The sequence below is a fragment of the Myxocyprinus asiaticus genome, chromosome 43, assembly GCF_019703515.2.
Source record: "Myxocyprinus asiaticus isolate MX2 ecotype Aquarium Trade chromosome 43, UBuf_Myxa_2, whole genome shotgun sequence".
Taxonomy (NCBI): domain Eukaryota; kingdom Metazoa; phylum Chordata; class Actinopteri; order Cypriniformes; family Catostomidae; genus Myxocyprinus; species Myxocyprinus asiaticus.
Window position 1 is genome coordinate 16,919,569 of NC_059386.1, and position 21,902 is coordinate 16,941,470.

Consider the following 21,902-nt stretch of genomic DNA (forward strand, 5'->3'; position numbering starts at 1 on the left):
CTTTGAATAAAATGCACGAGTCATATGAACCGCTTTAATGGTGTTTTTATGGTTCTTTTATGTCATTTTTGGAGCTTGACCATAACAAACATGACTAACTCACAGTATCGGATTTGGATCGGGCTTGGAGGACCGATACCTGATCTGTTTAAAAACGTCAGTATCGGAACGATCGGTACATCCCTAGTAAAAAATAATTTTGTGAAAAATATAGGTATAGATAACTCGATTCTATGAGACCAAGTTGTACTCTAGCTTTGCTAACCAATGTCTGCTTGTAGAACTTCTCCAAGTAACCCCCCAACATAAAAAAAACTACACACATAAACACAAACGTATGCAATCTGCTCTCACAAAAATGTGCACAAACAAAACTGACTGCCTAACATTTTATACACAAACTTTAGAAAGAATGAGAATCGGTTAATTCCCCCGTGACTCGGTTCAGGCACGAAAACTTGAGAGTTCAGAAAAAGCAAGAACACATGAAAAGTGAGTAGGGAGTATGCTCTCTCTCTGTGCCATCTCCTCCCTTTCTTCCAAACAAAGGGAAGGTTATTTTTGGTGACGTTCATTTTTAATCATCCGAGTGTTTGGAGCTTAATGAGACTTTTCATCTTGGGCTGAGAAGTCAGTGGCCTCTGGGTCCATGTTCTCCTTGAAGCTCCTCTGTCTGACCAACACTTCCCTCACCAGGATCTCAAATGCTCCCGTCCATGTGGAGAACAGAATTGTTCTAAACAGTAGACAAGCTTTAGGTTATTTGTGTGTGTGTGTGTGTGTGTGTGTGTGTGTGTGTGTGTGTGTGATTACATATATCTGAGCCTTTGTGCACTATGGGCATGTCGTTCTCGGCCATGTGGCAAGAGAGTTTCAGTCCATCAGAGTTCAGGAATGTGTAAGTTATCTCCAGCCCTTAGCTAATTAAATAGCACTGATAAGAACATGAAACAACACTCTCTGAGCCCTTATGATAATCTGAGTGCACTCAGTGGGCCTCGAAGGTCATAGACGCCACACACACAGACACACAGGTGATTTTTAGGTTTTACTATCCTTGTGGGGACATTTGGGCCCGAAATTGTTGGCGAAACTTGACACACACAAAAAACACACATTTACCTAGCTACATGAGGACAAACCGTAGACTAAATTAAGCTAATAACTAAAGACGGTCCTTACCTCTATAAGACAACTTTTTCATTTTTAGACTTTAAAAAAACATTATTTACTTTACAATCAAAAAGGGAGCATTTTGTCCCCAAAATACACCTAAGCACACACAAACACATACTTAGAGAGCCAGGGAAAGGGAATGGAAATAACAACACTTTAAAAAATTATAATGAAATCTTTTTATATGCAAATACTCTAAATAGAGTTGATTTTCCACATTGCTGCAGTGAGGTGAAGTGTAATCGAGGGTCTTCATAGGCCTTTTGTTTCTTTATTGTGGCCCACTATGACACGATTCCGCAGTGGCGAATCGATAATGACTGAACACTTGTTAATTCTGATCCTCTCCTGTGACATTTACATTAAAGTGCTTAATCACTGATTTGTGAGGCTTTATGTCTAAGTTTTAGAGTTTCATTTCCCATGCAAATATGCTATTTCTGCCTGTCTTAAAATTCTGCTCAAATTAAGATAAAAATCTGATTTTCATGCATTTTTCATACAGTTGAAGTCAGAAGTTTACATACACTTAGGTTGAAGTCATTAAAACATATTTTTTAACCACTCCACAGATTTCATATTAGCAAACTAAAGTTTTGGCAAGTCGTTTAGGACATCTACTTTGTGCATGACACAAATAATTTTTCCAACAATTGTTTACAGACAGATTGTTTCACTTTTAATTGACTATATCACAAATCCAGTGGGTCAGAAGTTTATATACACTAAGTTAACTGTGCCTTTAATCAGCTTGGAAAATTCCTGAAAATTATGTCTAACCTTTAGGCAATTAGTCAACTTCTGATAGGCTAATTTGAGTCAATTGGAGGTGTACCTGATGATGTATTTTAAGGCCTATCTTCAAACTCAGTGCCTCTTTGCTTGACATCATAGGAAAATCAAAAGAAATCAGCCAAGACCTCAGAAAAATAATTATGGACCTCCACAAGCCTGGTTCATCCTTGGGAGCAATTTCCAAATGCCTGAATATACCACGTTCATCTGTACAAATAATAGTACGCAAGTATAAACACCATGGGACCACGCAGCCATCATACCACTCAGGAAGGAGACGCATTCTGTCTCCTAGAGATGAACGTAGTTTGGTGTGAAGTGCAGATCAATCCCAGAACAACAGAAAAGGACCTTGTGAAGATGCTGGAGGAAACCGGTAGACAAGTATCTATATCCACAGTAAAACAAGTCCTATATCGACATAACCTGAAGGGCTGCTCAGCGAGGAAGAAGCCACTGCTCCAAAATAGCCATAAAAAAGCCAGACTACAGTTTGCAAGTGCACATGGGGACAAAGATCTTACTTTTTGGAGAAATGTCCTCTGGTCTGATGAAACAAATATTGAACTGATTGGCCATAATGACCATCGTAATGTTTGGAGGAAAAAGGGTGAGGCTTGCAAGCTGAAGATCACCATTCCAACTGTGAAGCATGGGGGTGGCAGCATCATGTTGTGGGGGTGCTTTGCTGCAGGAGGGACTGGTGCACTTCACAAAATAGATGGCATCATGAGGAAGGAAAATGATGTGGACATATTGAAGCAACATCTCAAGACATCAGCCAAGAAGTTAAAGCTCGGTCGCAAATGGGTCTTCCAAATGGACAATGACCCCAAGCATACCTCCAAATTTGTGGCAAAATGGCTTAAGGACAACAAAGTCAAGGTATTGGGGTGGCCATCACAAAGCCCTGACCTCAATCCAATAGAAAATTTGTGGGCAGAACTGAAAAAGCATGTGTGAGCAAGGAGCCCTACAAACCTGACTCAGTTACACCAGTTTTGTCTGGAGGAATGGGCCAAAATTCCAGCTACTTATTGTGAGAAGCTTGTGGAAGGCTACCTAAAACTTTGACACAAGTTAAACAATTTAAAGGCAATGCTACCAAATACTAACAAAGTGTATGTAAACTTCGGACCCATTGGGAATGTGATGAAAGAAATAAAAGCTGAAATAAATCATTCTCTCTACTATTATTCTGACATTTCACATTCTTAAAATAAAGTAGTGATCTTAACTGACCTAAGAAAGGGAACGTTTTCTACAATTAAATGTCAGGAATTATGAAAAACTTGAGTTTAAATGTATTTGGCTATGGTGTATGTAAACTTCTGACTTCAGCTGTATATAAAAAGATCAGTTTCAGTGGTGTATTAAATTTGGAGTTTATGGAGCTCACGGAAAGAGCTCCAGAACATATGTATACATTTCTGTCTTTGATTGCCTGTTTTCTTTAATATGAAAGGACGTTTGAGCCGACTCAAATTTAAACTGTCTCTTGTTGTGTAGTAAATCACTTTTTCCATGAATAAATGTGTCTGTAACTCTCTCTATATTGGCTCTTCATAGAAAAATCCACAAACCTGGGAGGAAATTTAGTTTTGTCAGGCCTGATAACCATTGCAAAGCATGCGCAATACATTTGCTTGAACCATGAACAAAGCTTTTTTTTCTTTTAGTGGGAAGAGAAATGCATCTAGCTTGTCAATTGGTGATCACATCACAAAAACATTTTGACATGCACAAAAGCCTTTGAAAAATCTGTGTATTGTAGACAGAAACAGATGCAGCATATTACCTTTGCCTCCATCAGTAACTGTTATTATGCTGAGATTTGATTTTTGTCCTTTATCCTGTGGTGGTCTTACTAAGAGTTCCAGTGCTTCGTGCCGCTACCTCAGCAGGGGTTTGACAGCTCTCTGATAGAAATGTCTTCCATTAGGACTGATGGAAAACAGTCGAGATCTGCAGGAGTTTAACATATCCATTTGCTTGAGCATTAGGAAAACAGAAGTAAGCTAAAATGTGACATTGTCCTCTGTTGCAAAATTAATGGGGCCATATTCCACATTCTCCTTGATTTTTTTTTTTCTTCCAAAGTCCACTTAAAATGTTATTCAAGGTTTCTTGCACCAAAAGTTTAGTTTTATATGACCGTTTTCCACCCGCTCTCTGTCCTTGAGGATTAACAGGCTGCTATTGTAACTTTAAGACGTCTAAATGTAAATTACCTCTGTTATGAGTAGTTAACCCCTTTTTATGTGAAATGAGTAACAAAATTCTTGCCATATTTTTGTATCCAGGCAGTTAAACCTGAGTGTTCCCATGTTAATGTACTCATGGTTGTCACATTGCATACAACAGGTTTTTCAGCAAAGTATTGATCATGTTGATGATGTAGATGCTTTAGAAAACCATATATCAAATATGATATGCACGGCATTATAGGGTAAAAGCCACATCCACACTAATACGTTTCCATTTGAAAATGCATTGATTTCGCTATGTTTACACTAGGGCCGGGTATCCACACAGATTTCCCGATTTGATTCGATTCCGATTCACAAGTTCTCGATTCCATCCCGATTTCAGTACGATTTGATTCAACTGTTATTTATTTGGGTATATTTCAGGTATAAGATCCATTTTGCTTACATAGGAAAGAAATTCTTTCTCAGCTAATGCTGTAAATTACACAGGGAACCTTCTAACTTGGTACATTATGAAATATTAATAAAAAAAAATTATGAACAGGGCCAAACTATGTAGTTCAATTGCTATTTATTTAACAGGTATAATAATCAACACAACCAAAACTGAAGTAAAATTTAAAGTTAGAGAGTTTAAGAATGGATATCGGGACCATTCAAATGAAGGTCGCCATTAATTGGAAAATCACTATTTGTACTCGGCCCTAGTTTATGCCTCTCATCCACACTAGAACGGCGTTTTCCTCCATCGAAAATGGAGCGTATCGGAAAAAACTCTCCAATACCAATTACTATGGAAATTCTCAACTGGGAATATGTATATCTCAAAATATTTGTGTTTTTGAATTTGAAGATGCATTGGTCAGAATGTGATTTTTATGATTATGTAAAACAAAGCAGGAATGCCCTCACCCTCTTTTGTCAAATAACATAATACTTGCTGTGAAAGATTATGCAGGGATTTGGGATTATGATTACGATGTGTTTTTCTAATACAGTGCAGTCATAACTCCTATTCAGTGTCTCGCATTATCTAGCTGGAAACTAATTTCGGGAAGCCCAGCATGGGCTCGTGGGACAACGTTTTGTGATCTGAGTGAAGTGGAGGTTTGTTGTTGAGTTAAAGGGGAAAAAACAGTGTATATTCAAAGCTTCCGACAGCCTTAGAAACTCAAGGGCGGCCCAAAGTCACTCCATCTCTGCAGTGCAAGTGTAAAGGAGCCCTGGGAATCAAACAAAGTCCCATCTCACAGACACACACACTCACTCCATCACACATACTCCCACGCACATCAGTATAGCAACCAGCAACCTCATCCACCCCAGGGTCGCAGCGTTTAATCTAGCTGTCCACCTCTGACCTTTATTTAAACAGTGTGTCGAGATAGTCCCCTACCCATGTCACTTCATTTTGTATGGCTGTCTTAAATCACACAGACACACACAGAGACACACAATTAGGTAAATATATCATGCAGACAAAAGGATTAAACAAGCCTCTATAAATAACTAAACATACACAGACAGTCTGATGAACTGAGTTCATCTTATATGGTCAGAGAGCATTTGCTGATGAGGTGTGTGTGTATATGTGTGTGTGTGGTCATCATAATTCACAACCTCTGGCAAATCGCTTGGTTGGATGAATACCACAGTATAAACCATAGGGCTACCCTGCTAAAAACCCCAGCATGAATTTCCATTTGGGTCCATACTGGTTAGTCCTGATTTGGTGCTGATCTAGCTGATGTACCAGCATAGCTGTGCTGTGTTTTCACCAAATAGTGATGATCACACCTTTTGTTTGATAATTTAAGGGGTTTGATTATCAGATTACGATATTTGGCCTTGGTTGGAGCCCTTATGTTAGCAGCTAATTAACAACCCAAAATCACATTGGCTTACATTGCTCTTTGGTCACCTGTCTGTTTGTCTCTCTCTCTCTCTCTCTCTCTCTATCTCTCTTTAATGGTGTCTTACAAACTATAGTGTTGTTAATTGGACTTTTGCTTGCATGTCTCAGCCTGATAGAAATGTCACGCTGTTCTCTAAGCATTAGACACTTAGCGGGGAGAGAGAGAGCTCTGCGAAATGGCTTTATCTGCAACAGGGTTATTTGTGAGGTAAATTTTCTACTTCTGAAAAAGGCTTTATGTCTGAGTACAGCTAAAATGTCAGTCTGGTAAATGCCAAACGTCTTTCTTCATTGAGGTAAAGGAGCCAATTTAAGTGCTGTGTCCGAGCATTTGGCCTCAGATCGACCGAAAAAGTGCTATGAAATACTGAGCAATTGTGTTTATGTTGGGATCAAAGTTGCATTTTCAAAATGGTGATCATGCAGTTGACACGTTGACACATGTATATAATCTCTTCACTTACAGACTTGTATACCTACTGTACATTACGAGGACCCTCCTTAGACTTCTGTTGACTTTATACTGAGCTAACGATATTTTCTGTCCCCTAATCTTATCCCTAAACCTAAACCCAGAAAAACCTTTTTGCATTTTCATGATTTCATTAAAATATTGTTTATGCTGCATTCCATTTAAGTCGGATGTTGGATATTCCTACTTGATATCTCCGATCTTTGACCATAAATGCATTTCATTGCCCAATATTTGGAAGATGACATTTAAGGGAAAAAACCTGCAATGCTCCTGTTAGCCTAACAGGAGTTCGACTGTTACCAGAGACATCTCCTAACAACCCAACTGATAAACAATGCTGCAGTGCTAGCATTTGTGCTACAGGGGTACGATCGTCAAAAGAGAGTTTAATTCACCATATTTCTGCAGGCGTTTGTTAAACAAGCTTTATGTATTGTATAAACTTGCACTCCTTTATCGATATTACTTAATAAAATTAATTTTTATCACTTAATTTGTGGGTGCCGACATGTTTGTGTAATGTCACGCACCTGTATCTCGGCAAAATCAAAATACGACTTTCCAAGTTGATTGGAGAGCAGCATTAATGTGCCTATGAAGCTGTTGGAATTACACATGCATACATGTTTGTTTTCCTATCTTGGCCTTCCCATTCATTTATTGTTTTTATACTGAGCTAATGATATCTGATATCTCCTAACCCTTCACCTAAACCTACATAACCCTCACAGAAACCTTTCTGTATTTTTACATTTCATTTAGATATTATTTAGTGTTTATTAAGCCATTTTGCTTGTGGGGACCGATGGCTGGTAGCAAACAATGTAAGGGATTTTAGGTTTTACTATCCTTGAGGACATTTGGTCTCCACAATGTAGGCCAAACTTGACCCACCTTCATTTTCATCACATTGGCACACATGACCAAACACTTGCCCTCTCACACACTCTTCAGAACCAAAGGGCTCAGTGTTATTATAGTTAATGAAAACTAACTAAAATAATTTTCGTTAACTTAAAAATAAAAATTATTGGAAAAAACTGAAACTAAACTAAAATACTTTTTCTTAACTCCAAAACTAAATAAAATAAAATAAAAATGATCTTGAATTCATTTTAGTTTTTGATATTCTAGGGTGAATATGGGCAAAGTGGGACACTTTTGGAAATTTTATTTTTCTTGACACTGAATTATGATCCAAATGCCACATAACCTGACATTATACCTTTAAAGGAAGCTTAGGATGTCTTCTACCTTAGTCAAAATCAATAATGAAATACTGGGAAGTAGAACCTTTGAAGACCCTCTTTTGACCAGATTCCAGATTTTGTTTTTAAGCAGTACTGGTAAAGTGGGACAGAGGGAAAATTATTCTCTAGAAAATATCTGCAAAGTATTTGGATTTTTGTTTTTATATTTTCTTATACACTTTTACATCATAACATTAAGTTAACTTTTACTTTTTTATAACCTTAACAAGATGTCACACAATGAACCAGGAGAGAGATGCTGGTTGAACCCAAATGCAGTGTTTTAATGAAGAAAAATATAAAAATACAAACAACATAAGGCTTGGAAAAACAAAGGAACTATTTAGCTTCACTGCTACTATGAACAAGACTAGACCAGGAACAATTAAACATGAAGGTATAAATAGGGGCACAAATGAAAGCAAACACAAAACAGCTGAACACAATGATGGGGGACAGGTGAGGATGATGACGGGGCTTCTTGGGAAGTGTAGTACAGAAGGTAAATTCAAAATAAGAATCTAGAAGACAGGGGAAAACAGTTTGTGACACAAGATTCACCTCAAATTTTTGTTATTTTCTTTACCATTGCTTTTCCCAACAGTGATTATGAAATGAGCTCTGCCACCCATCTCAAAGTAAAATGATCAATTTAAAACCTCAAAAAGTTAAAAGAATAGTTCACAAAAAAAAATCATCATATACCCTCATGCCATCCCAGATGTGTATGACTTTCTTTCTTCTGCAGAACACAAATGAAGATTTTTAGAAGAATATCTCAGCCCTGTTGGTCCATGCAATGCAAGTCAACGTAGTCCAAAACCTTGAAGCTCCAAAAAGCACATAAAGACAGCATAAAAGTAATCCATAAGTGGTTTAATCCATGTCTTCTGAAGTGATCTAATCCGTTTTGGGTGAGAACAGACCAAAATGTAACTCCTTTTTCACTGTACATCTTGCAAATGCAGTCTAGAGAAACAGTCATGATTTCAAGCTTGATTACACTTACTAGTAGAGTTCGCTGAGTGCTAGATGGCACTGGGAAATATAATCGATCTTGAAATTATGATTGCCAAGGAGACTAGTGAAGTTAGATTTACAGTAAAAAAATTTTTTAAAAAAGGACTTAAATATTGATCTGTTTTTCACCCACACCTATCATATCACTTCTGAACACATGGATTAAACCACTGGAGTCGTATGGACTACTTCTTTGGAGCTTCAAAGTTCTGGTCACCATTCACTTGCATTGTTTGGCCCTACAGAGCTGAGATATTCTTCTAAAAATGTGTTTGTGTTCTGCAGAAGGAAAGTCAAACACATCTGGAATGGCATGAGTGTGAGTAAATGATGAGAGAAGTTTCATTTTTGGGTCAACTATACCTTTAATTGTTTACTCCCCAAAGATTAGTTTAGTAATAATTTAAGGAAATACATGTGGAAACAATGTGGATCAAGTTTAAATGTCCTTTGTCACTTTACCCATATCACCCTATATTATACATTTTGCAACATTTACAATCCACATTAAATATGAAAATACCACTAGATAGAGGTAACACAAGACTGCCATGAGAAATGTAATGAGGTTAGACTTTTTAAATTACACCAGAAAACACTCAGCTTTGGCAGCCATAAAAAATGCTAAAACTAAAATAAAAACTAACTAAACTGAAACTACAAAACACTGAGAAAACAAAAACTAAATTAAAACTAACAGACAAACTGTGAAAACTAACAAAAACGAAACTAAATTGTTATGGCAAATTGAATATTAAATAGAAATAAAAACTAAATTAAAAATCCAAAACTATAATAACACTGGTTTGCATTTTGAGTAATGACTAAAAGGGCAGTTTCAGCATCAAACAGGACTGGCGGCCTCACAAGCACATACATGCAAGCAAATATCAGACTGTCAATCTCTGTTTCCAAGGAGACAATCATTACTCGTTCTTTTCTCACTCACTCTTTATCTTTCTTTCTCTCTCTCTGATTTGGCAGGTTTGGAGATGAGAGGGGGTATATCCTGTACCCTCAAATCGGGGACCGTTTGGATCTGGTGTGTCCCGCCACAAGTCCCCCGGGGCCAAACTCCCCTCAAGAGTACGAGTATTATAAACTGTACCTGGTGTCCTCACGAGAGCAGGCCGACAAGTGTGAGGTAATGGGCGCCCCAAACCTGTTGCTCACCTGCGACAAACCCAACAGCGATATGAGGTTTACCATCAAGTTTCAGGAGTATTCACCCAACCTGTGGGGTCATGAGTTCAAGAACTTACAAGACTACTACATAATAGGTAAGTGTATATGTGTGTGTATGTGCCCTAACACCTTAAAGTCCCTCTCCAGTCACTGGTTTAACCCCTACATCCTTGTTAATCAAAATTACATATTTAAAAGTTTTTTTCCATGAAAATAATCCCTTCATGCCTTAAAATGGCTTAGATATAACTCTACACCTTTGCCTCATTTAGTATGCACGGATCTATGAATATGCAAATTAGTCCCACCACCATCTCCACTCACCCCTGCACTGCTCGTCTGCAGCTCGGGCTACCTGCTCACCTTCAACTCTGTTCACTGTAAAAGTACTAAACGCTATACAATGGCAAATGGTAATATTGGAGTAATTCAGCCATATATGTTCGAACCAGAAACTTATTCTGAAGAAGAGCGAATTGTACAGGGTCGCCTACAAGTCGATTTATCACAATGGTAATGCATTTTATGTATCGCTCTCTACAACGTTAGAAACGTAAGTTATGTAACTGTAATAGATAACATGATCCTTCGACTTGACTACCTTATGAAGCAGCTAATAATGTGTTGCTAATGTTAGATAAACCTTGTTCCCGTTCGCCACCTCTGACAAGTTAGCTACCTTGTAAAGATAAACATCCAGATGTGCCATTGGGAAGAAATGCTTTGAACACCATGGAAAGTCTCTGGAGAAAGGCATGTAGTACATCATAACTAACATCGTAATATACAATATGTATATATTTTGAGTAACGTTTGCCATAACTTTCTTCGTCAACATACCCAAGCCATATACAATTTCCTGTCAGCATTTGACATGAATCATCATGTAACTTGGCATGGTAATGTTGGCTAATTTTATCTAGCACACTGCAGATTTGTTGGACACAAGAAAAAGAAACTTACCTTGGTTGACCAACATGTTGGCTCGTACTCACTGTGTCCCCAGGATAAATTGATGGAACCGTGTTGGGCTTCAATATAAGTTTAGTGGCAAAACCCATCTGTTTTTGGGTAAAATTTGGAAAAAGTTCTCTGGAAAATGACTACTGCAAACCCAAGTTTTCTCTGGAAGTTTTGTTGGGACATTAAGATTTTTCCAAATAAACTGCACCCATTTATCTCAGATTTTCAGATCCTTTAGTAATACATGAAAGCTCACCATTTGTCCTTTCACAACTTTGCATCTGAAAACAGAACATGGCTTGCAAAATACAGATACGTAGCTACACCTGGCTTCTCCTGATACCCCTTGCTTTACCATAGCGTATGAACCATACACCATATGGACATGCAAACAAGGTTAAAAACTTGTTCCCTATCTGTCACTCACTCGACGTTGTGTCGATGTAGTGACACTAGGGGTCACTCTTGGGAGCCCGAAACACCTCTGATCTTTGAAAAAAGGCCAATGAGAATTGCCGAGTGGAATTTGCATGCCACTCCCCCGGACATACGGGTATAAAAGGAGCTGGTATGCAAACACTTATTCAGATATTCTCTTCGGAGCCGAGCGGTTGTATTCAGTGCACTGTATACAATTCCTCTAGAAAAACTCACCTCGCTAAAGACTGCTGGATTTGATGCCGCATTTCAGCGGCTTCTCCCCTTCTGTGCCTCTACAGTGCAGAGAACGCCCCTGAGTGCTTCGGCAGAGCAAAAAAAAAAAGAGTATATTCTAAAAAGAGTATATTTTCCATTCATAAAAGAGCGGCATACATGGAACGTCTTTTTAAAGATGCCTTTCCGTTTGTGTGTTATTCCTGGTTGCGGTCGCTACCTCTGTCTGGGCACTGCCCACGCGGAGACATCGTTCGTGGATGGATCATGTCCTCATTGCGAGAACATGACCATTGCAACATTGCAGTCGTGGCTTGCATTCGTAAGGCTCCCCGCCTTGGTCCTTCTACCTATGGGTATGAGGCCGTGCCGGTTAGCGCTGGGGGCGATTTGGGGACCTCACTGGGACCACCTCCGCTGGGTATTCCCCCACGGACCTCCCATTCCCCAGCACGCTCGCTTGCCCCGATCATATGCTCGGACGAGATCGCCGGCTCATCTCAGGGCAGGTTCGACATCTCGTTTGGCGTCCCGGAGGATGATGAGTTATCGAGCGCAGCATCGGAGAGCGGGCTCGTCCCGTCTGACGCTGAGGCTTCGGCTGGGCTTCCTCCTTCGGGAACGATGGCCCAGTCTCAGGCCGACGCGGAAATGACGGACATGCTTTCCCGGGCGGCCGCGAGCGTCGGGCTAGAGTGAAACCCACTGCTCTCCCCTGAACCCTCGCGGCTCGACGATTGGATCCTCGGTTCGCGGCGCAGCTCACAGCCGCTCCCCGCCCCCGTTCCTTTCTGTGAAGGTCACAGCGTGGTCTCTCGGGCGGGCGATGTCCACTCTCGTGGTCCAGGAGCGCCACCTCTGGCTCAACTTGGTAGAGATGTGAGTGGCCAACAAGGCACAGTTCCTTGACGCCCCCATCTCCCAGGTTGGCCTGTTTGGAGACACCGTCGAGGACTTTGCCCAGCAGTTCTCGACGGTGAAGAAGCAGATGGAGGCTATAAAGCACATCCTGCCCCGGCACGGCTCAAGATCCCGCACCCCGTTTGCTCATTGCCAAGGGCGTCTCTCTGCAGCAACATCTCTGGCTCCACCACAGCCCGCCCCCGTGGCCCGGCCCCGGCATACAGCCCATCGCAGGAAGCAGATGCCCCTGTCTCACGGCCGGCTGCCAAGAACCAGAGGAAGGCTTCGAAGCGCCCCTGAGACGGGTAACCCAGGGGCAAGGAGCCAGGCAAGTGCATCAATGTCCCTCGACTCAGCACAGCCACGGGGCTCGAGTCCCCTCGATGTGGCACCTCGAGCTCTGCCCCGCCGCGAGGCCCTACCCACCAGTATGTCCGACACGATTATCCCCTTGGTTCCCTCGCCCGGAGTTTGAACGCGTGGCTCGCGCTTTCCAACTCATTGCGATGGCTGACCCGGACCGTCCGACTCGGCTACACGATTCAGTTCGCTAGGCGCCCACCCAGGTTCAGCAGTGTCCACTTCACCTCGGTGAAGGGCGAGAACGCCGCTACCTTGTGTGCGGAGATCGCGACCCTCCTGAGCAAGGGCGCCATAGAACCTGTCCATCCAGCCGAAATGAGGAAAGGGTTCTACAGCCCTTACTTCATTGTACCAAAGAAAGGCGGTGGGTTGTGACCAATCTTGGACCTGTGAGTACTGAACCGGGCCTTGCACAGACTCCAGTTCAAGATGCTGACATAAAAACGCATTCTAGCGAGCGTCCGACATCTAGATTGTTTCGCAGCGGTAGACCTGAAAGACACGTACTTCCACGTCTCGGTCCTACCTCGACACAGACCCTTCCTGCAGTTTGCCTTCGAGGGCCAGGCGTACCAGTACAAGGTCCTCCCTTTTGGCCTGTCCTTGTCCCCTCACGTCTTAACGATGGTCGCGGAGGCAGCCCTTGCCCCGCTAAGGGAAGTGGGCATCCACATTCTCAACTATCTCGATGACTGGCTGATCTTAGCTCACTCTCGAGAGTTGCTATGCGCACACAGGGACCTCGTGCTTCGACACTTCAGCCGACTGGGGCTTCAGGTCAACTGGGAAAAGAGCAAGCTCTCCCTGGTTCAGAGCATCACTTTTATCGGTCTGGAGTTGGACTCGGTCTCAATGACAGCGCGTCTCACGAACGAATGCGCTCAGTCAGTGCTGAACTGTCTGAAGGCATTCAGACGGAGGACAGCGGTTCCACTGAAACTTTTTCAGAGGCTCCTGGGGCATATGGCATCCTCAGCGACGGCCACACCGTTTGGGTTAATGCATATGAGACCGCTTCAGCACTGGCTTCAGACTCGAGTCCCAAGATGGGCTTGGCACTGCGGGGCACATTGCGTGGCCCTCACGTCGATCTGTCACCGCCACTTCAGCCCTTGGACCGACCTGGCATTTCTACGGGCAGGGTTTCCCCTAGAGCAGGTCTCCAGACGTGTCGTGGTTACAACAGATGCCTCCAAGATGGGCTGGGGCGCCGTATGCAATGGGCACACAGCCGCTGGTTCTTGGACTGGCCCGCGGCTGCGTTGGCACACCAACTGCCTAGAGTTGTTGGCAGTACTGCTCGCCTTGCGGAGGTTTCGGCCGTTGATCCAGGGCAAGCACGTGTTGGTCCAGACGGACAACACAGCGATGGTAGCTTACATCAACTGCCAAGGTGGTCTACGCTCCCATCGCATGTCACAACTCGCCCACCATCTCCTCCTCTGGAGTCAGCAGCGCCTCAAGTCGCTACGAGCCACTCACATCCCGGGCGACCTCAACACCGCAGCGGATGCACTGTCACGTCAGGTTACCCTCAGGGGAGAGTGGAGACTCCACCCTCAGGTGGTCCAGCTGATTTGGAGTCGATTCAGTCAAGCACAGGTATTCGGTCGAGCATTTGGAACCCTGGTGAGTTCCCCTGAGGAAGGACCTTCTTTCTCAGGGACGGGATACCATCTGGCACCCGTGACCAGACCTCTGGAATCTCCACGTCTGGCCCTTGGATGGGACGTGGAGGATTTAAGTGGCCTACTGCCCGCGGTGATAGACACGATCACTCAGGCTAGGGATCCCTCTACGAGGCGCCTGTATGCCTTGAAGTGGCATCTGTTTGTTAAGTGGTGTTCTTCCCGACGCGAAGACCCCCAGAGATGCGCAGTCGGATCAGTGCTTTCCTTCCTGCAGGAGAGGTTGGAGGGGCAGCTGTCCCCCTCCACCTTGAAGGTGTATGTAGCTGCTATTTCAGCTCATCACGATGCAGTAGATGGTAAGTACTTGGGGAAGCATGACTTGATCATCAGGTTCTTGAGAGGCGATAGGAGGTTGAACCCCTCTAGACCGCGCATCATTCCCCGTGGGACCTCTCTGTAGTCCTTCAGGGTCTACAGGGAGCTCCCTTTGAGCCCTTGGAGTCAGCTGAGCTTAAGGCACTCTCTTTCAAGACTGTCCTCCTGACTGCGCTCACTTCCATCAAGCGGGTAGGGTTCCTGCAAGCGTTCTCTGTCACCGAATTGTGCTTGGAGTTCAGTCCGGGTTACTCTCATGTGATCCTGAGACCCCAACCGGGCTATGTGCCCAAGGTTCCCACGACCCCTTTTAGGGATCAGGTGGTGAACCTGCAAGCGCTGCCCCAGGAGGAGGCAGACCCAGCCTTGGCGTTGCTGTGTCCGGTGCGAGCTTTACGCATCTATTGGGATCGCACGCAGAGCTTTAGAAGCTCTGAGCAGCTCTTTGTCTGCTTTGGTGGACAGCGGAAAGGAAGATTCCTTTCCACTTGAAGTAACCCCCCCCCCCTTTTGGACGGGGTGTGGTCTCTACTGTGTTTTCCCCTTGGGAGTGACATCCCCCTGACGTAAAAACTTAGGGCACCCAGCCAGTTAACAAATTCCACTTTTTTGGGGGAGAAAAGCCTGCCCCTATTTGTTGAGCAGTCGACTTGTCCTGAAGGACTGTTCGATGCCCATAAAGAGTGTTGGGGGAGGTTACGTGACGGCCTGGTGCGCTGACTACGAGGCACACAGCAGTCTGCCCGTCACACACTGCCACTTCACGTAACACATTTCAGCTAGTTGTGGCGTTTTGTATAGGGACCCCTAGTGTCACTACATCGACACAACATCGAGTGAGTGACAGATAGGGAACGTCCTGGTTACTTTCGTAACCTCCATTCCCTGATGGAGGGAACGAGACGTTGTGTCCCTCTTGCCACAATGCTGAACTACCCACTGAAATGGCCAGGACCTGGTCTCGGCTCCTCAGCACAAAACCTGAATGAGTGGTTGCATACCAGCTCCTTTTATACCCGTATATCCAGGGGAGTGGCATACAAATTCCACTCGCCAATTCTCATTGGCCTTTTTTCAAAGATCAGAGGTGTTTGGGGCTCCATTGGCTCCTTCCATCAGGGAACGGAGGTTATGAAAGTAACAAGGACGATTTTCACTGGAGGGGGCTTTAATACATAGTTTCCCAAACTTTTTTAAACTACGGCACCCCTTTTATAGTGTTTTTTGAGGTGAGTTTCTGGTGCCCCTCTAGGGTCAACTCCCCCCTAGGGAGTTGGTACCCTACACAGAATGCGCAATATGCTTATCGGGAGCTGCGGTACTGAGTAGTCCACCCTACTGGTAATGAAAGCGAAGTCTTGACTACATACGAAACCTCTAATTCTTGCTATATTTTTTAGATGATAGTAAGCTGACATGACTACTAAAACTAAGATTAGACTCAAATTACAACAGTATTTCTTACTTTATTTTTTTGTCTTTAGACCCCTGGAGGCAGGAAATGTGTTCACCTTGAGAATTTCATCTTTGTTGCCAAATACAATTACTTTTTTTTTCTTTGTTTAACTGAAGGATGTTTTGGTACATCCAACTGTTTATTGCTTCAATGCACTGGCACAGGGAGTCTATGGGGCTGTAGTCACTTGGTGACAGGGCTGGTTAGATCTGGGTGTTGTCTACATAACTATGGTATGCAATTTGGTGCTTTTTCATAATTTGGCCTTGTGGGAGCATATACAGGTTGAACAGGAACGGTGCAAGAATTTAGTCTTGTGGGACTCCTCACGTAGTTGATGTCCACTCAGATTTATAGTTGCCTATGTTCACATAGTAACCCCTCCCTTCTAGATATGACCAGAACCATCTGAGGACTGTCCCAGAGAGCCCTACCCAGTTTTTCTGTCTGTTTAGAAGTATATTGTGGTCAGTAGTGTCAAAGGCAGCACTGAGATCTAGTAATACCAGCACTGATATTTTGCCTGAATCAAATTAAAATAAAAAAATGTAGCCTTCAAATGTTTTTCTTAAACATTGCTTCAAGTTTTTTAAATAATTATTCAAAAGCTAGTAATAGAATAGAGTAATAAAATAGAGAACAGTGTAAACAGTGCTTTAAGTTTTTTAGTAACAGCAGCAATTAAACATTAAAAATAGTGAAATAAAAACATTAAAAATGTAATCTAATGAAAAATATAACTACTTAAATTATTAACATAATCTTACTGTGTGACTATTAGATTTACAGTACATTAATACAGATTTAATGCAGTCAGAATTTGACTGAAAGCAGACATGTCATTGAAATTTATCATTGGGCTTAAAGTTGTCCAGCCAAGGACTGTGAGTGCTTTTCTCTTTTTCTTGTCAATATTGTTGTTTTAATTAATATTAAATGTAGGCTTATAACAGCTGCAGCAGGTCTATTATGCTGCATTACGTAATACATGAATTGCTGTGTTTACATTAATATCACATCAATAGGGGCATTTTGACTAAGCAACGCACTGAAATGTTCACGTGCGCAGCTGCATTTACGACGATACACGAGCGCTCTATAGAGCATGCACAGACATGAGCATGTAAGGGTGTTTTCACACTTGGTCTGTTTCAGGGGTCAGCGTGGTTCGTGGGATTTTTGGCCCATATGTGAACAATCCAAACAATCTCAGACCCCTTTAAAGCGAACCAAACCGAGACCATCTCGGGAGGTGGTCTGAGCAGGGGTGTAGATTCCAGGGGGTATGGGGGATAGTAACCCCTCCCCAATAATCATAACAAGCAAGTACAACCAACCCAATATTTATACCATGATCAATGGTAACATGTAAATTCTTCATACTGTTAACACATACCCCGACACTGAACTTGGAAAAGCTCACATTTATTGTAAAGTGATGAGCTATTTATTTATTTTTTCCATATATATTTATATGAAATAATATATGACACTGACCTTGTTGATGCATAGAAACATAATGGAGCGAAGCCACAAGTCTGATAATGTTCTATTTCAAATTTGAGGGTGGTAACTTTAAAACTCTTAGTTAATAATTTTCCAAGACCATGTCTTGTGATTCTGGCCACAAATAGCATTAGCCATTAGCATTATCGCCTACATACAGAATAGTAAACATTATAAAATAAATATTATCTTGTGCATATATTTTACTTCCAGTCATAATCGAGTTGTTATAGCAGTGTGTTTTAATGATCTCATGTGGATTTCATTCATATAATGAGGCAGAAAGCAGATTATTGGCAGGTGAAGATGATAGCAGGTGTACAGCTCTTCTGCAGTTACAGCTACAGAACTGCCAATAATCATATACAAATACCAGAGACTGCATGGAAATAATAGACAAACCATATATTTTTGTAATCTATTTATTTACTATAAGTCTCAGTCAACTGATTCGTTTTTTGCTTGATACGTAATTACTATGGTATGGGATGGGGAAGTCCCTGTCATGTAGGCACTGAGGTATGCATGATGTCATAACTTCCTCTTTATCTTCACCATAGTTGGACAGAGAAATGAACTTGTGCACCTTCTAGCATCATGGAAGTTTGGAAATCATCATCTGAAATTATTACAGCATATTGCACAATTTAGTGGAAAATGGATATAAATAATCATTCTTTATGAAATATGAGAATAGATCAAAATTTCTGTAAATGTGCACACTGTTGGACTAAATGTTCTATTGGATGTTGTCCACTGAAGCCTGCTATTGACAACTCAAAGGGAGTTTACATCACTGAATAGGTACATGCGTCTTTATAACGGTTTCATTTTCATAACTCTTGCTTTGATATTTTGATATGTTGACATAAATTAAGAAATTACTCATTTCTGTTTTGCCACACATTTCTAATGTGAAACATTGTCTAAATATCAAAGCTGAAGTATTAGACCTTTCTTATGATGTATAGTTTGTCATGATTAAATAAGAATTTAATGTTAATAACATACAGTTAATGCAAACAATACCGATCGTAAGATCGCCGGCAATACTGCACTGCTTTTCCCTCTTAATTTATAAAAAACAAGATGTTATATATTTACACTATGTAAAACAGTTCTTTTTTGATGCAGAAGATCAATAAAATATGTTTATGTGGAGCGTGACGTGGTCATGTGTCTGTCACTGGGGAGAGAGGAAGCGGTAAGGGCCATCACCTGGTGATTAATGATATGTAACATCTGTGTCTTGTTACAGTGACGATGGAGATGGGCTTGAAAAGGCCGCCGAGAATGCCAGTGAGGGGGAGAGTGTCAGAGACAAACACACACCCGAAGCTGCAGGCTGAAAAGCCAATACTTTTATTGTGAAGCTGATACTTTTATTGTGAAGCTGAAAAGCCAATACTTCGATTGTGAAGCTGGAAACACTTAAATAAAAAGCTTGATTTACCTGGACTGCAACCCCGCTTCCCGCTTCCTAATTGTTGATTTCGCCACACTGGTGCTGCAACCCGGGATAAGGAAGAAGACTGGTCGCCATGGACACCTCACCGCCGGACAAAGTCATCCGTGCCCTGCTCAGCATCTAGGAGTCCCACCACCAAGCCCTCCTCGCAAAAGGATGGCGCCTCCAGGAGCTCCTCCAAGCCCAAGCTGAGGATCGGCAGGCCTTGCAGAACTGGTTAGCTCCAGGCTGTTCCTCCGCTGTGGCCCCGGAAGCAGTGACGAAGCCACAGCTGTTGCTCCAAAAGATCCTGCTGTCACTGCTTTCCGGGTAGGCCCAGCTCATGGCGCAGCAACTTCCAGCTGAGGACCGCCTGGACTACGTCAAGCTGAAGACCGCTGTCCTGCAACGGGTTGGCCGGAGCCCCAAACAACACTGTCAGCGTTTCCGCTCCCTCACCTTGAGTGATGCTGGCCACCCGTTCACGTTTGACCAGCAGCTCTGTGATGCCTGCCGTAGATGGGTGCTGGCCAAGTAAGGGTGTGGCGAGGAGGATCTTATCGACCTGATGATGCTTGAGCAGCTAACCGTTCGCCTGCCCCGAGGAACAGCGGAATGGGTCCAGTGCCATCGCCCCACTTCGGTGAATGACGCCATCCAGCTGGCCGAAGCCCACATGGCGGCCTACCCGGAAGCTGGTGAGCCGCAGTCCAGTTCTCTCTCTCTCTCTCTCTCTCTCTCACTACCTCTTGCTCCTCCTCTTGCCCCTCCTGCCGGCCCCCTCCCCTACCCCTCTCCGTCATCCTTCCCAGGTTGATGTGTCTGCCACCACGGGTGCAGCTGGGAAGCCTGGGCCGGTCTGTCGGGGTTGCAGGGAGCCAGGTCGCGTCCAAGACCGGCGTCCAGTGATGGAGGTGGTGATGTGGATTCGGGTCCCCGACACACCACAGTCTGCCCCTGGTAAAGCAGGGACGTACAGGATACCGTTAAAAATTAAGGGGCATACATACCAAGCCCTGGTGGATTCGGGTTGTAATCAAACCTCGATCCACCACGGCTTGGTTCATGATGGGGCTTTGGGTACAAAACACAAGGTGATGGTGAGGTGTGTGCATGGGTATGTTCACAAATACCCAGTAGTGACTACCATTATTCAGTTTCGGGGAGTAAAGCAAAGAGTTGAGGCCACGGTTAATTCCCGCCTCACCAATCCACTGATTCTGGGAACCAATTGGCCAGGGTTTAAAAGATTATTAAAAGCATTGTGTGTGGATGGGTCCTGCGAACCAAAAACATAGTGTGTGATTTGTGACGCAATGGCTGGGGAGGCGGATCCGGGGCCGTCCGCGTCTGCTCAGCGTCAGAACGATGCAGGGGGGGAATCCTCTGGCATTCCCACCCTTAGTGAATTCCCGGAGGGGGACTTCCCTCTAGAGCAGTCGCGTGACGAAACCCTTAGGCACGCCTTTGACCAAGTGAGAGTAATCGATGGCCAGCAGCTCCAGCCAGACGTCGCCCTCACATATCCGTATTTTTCAATTATTATTATCGAGTGATGCAGGACACTCAAACCCATGAAAATACAACCCAGTTAATAGTCCCGAGGAGCCGTCAGGAAACACTTTTCCAGGTGGCTCATCACAATCCTATAGCGGGTCACTTAGGGCGAGAAAGAACACTACACCGTTTAACAGCCCGCTTTTATTGGCCACGGGGATGTGCGCAGATGGTGTACAGCATGCCGCGAATGTCAGTTGGTGAATCCACTGGATTCCCAAGAGCGCCATTGCGGCCGTTACCGCTAATCGAGGTTCCCTTCGAAAGAATTGGCATGGACCTCGTCGGGCCATTAGAACAGTCAGCATGCAGATATCGGTATGTGTTAATCCTGGTGGATTACGCAATGCGATATCCGGAAGAAGTGCCCCTGCGCAACATCACAGCACGCAGTGTTGCGGAGGCACTCTTAAAAATTATCTCCCGGGTGGTGATTCTGAAAGAAATCCTCACCAACCAGGGCACTGTGTTTATGTCACGCACACTACACGAACTTTATGAATTGCTGGGGATTAAATCGATTCGCACCAGCATTTATCACCCGCAAATTCACGGGCCGGTGGAACGATTTAATCGCACCCTAAAAAACATGATTCGTAAATTCGTACATGAGGACGCTAGAAATTGGGACAAGTGGCTGGACCCCTATTATTTGCAGTCAGGGAGGTCCCGCAAGCCTCCACGGGGTTTTCCCCCTTCGAGCTCCTGTATGGTCGCCGGCCCCGCAGGGTGCTTTGCCCAGAGCAAAAATGAAATTCAATATGTCCTTGATCTTCGAGCAAAGCTACACACACTGGGTCAGTTGTCACAACAGAATTTGCTCCAAGCTCAAGAGACACAAAGCCGTCTGTATAATAGGGGTGCCCAGCTATGGGAATTTGCACCGGGAGACAAAGTACTTGTATTACTCCCCACATCGAGCTCGAAATTACTCGCCAAGGACCCTTTGAGGTTACATGGCGAGTCGGGGACCTCGATTATGAAGTTAAACGAACAGATAGAGATGGGGCACGTCAAATTT

At 43.4% G+C, this 21,902-nt stretch overlaps 1 protein-coding gene across 2 annotated transcripts in view; it reads left to right on the forward strand.

Annotated features, from left to right (window-relative positions):
• LOC127433186 (ephrin-B3-like) overlaps positions 1–21,902 on the forward strand; it is a 77,938-nt gene that overhangs the window by 8,367 nt on the left and 47,669 nt on the right. For both annotated transcript variants that reach the window (XM_051684905.1, XM_051684906.1), the window contains one exon: positions 9,826–10,121. In XM_051684905.1, the coding sequence (XP_051540865.1) occupies positions 9,826–10,121 (296 nt within the window). The remainder of the gene's footprint in view (positions 1–9,825; positions 10,122–21,902) is intronic.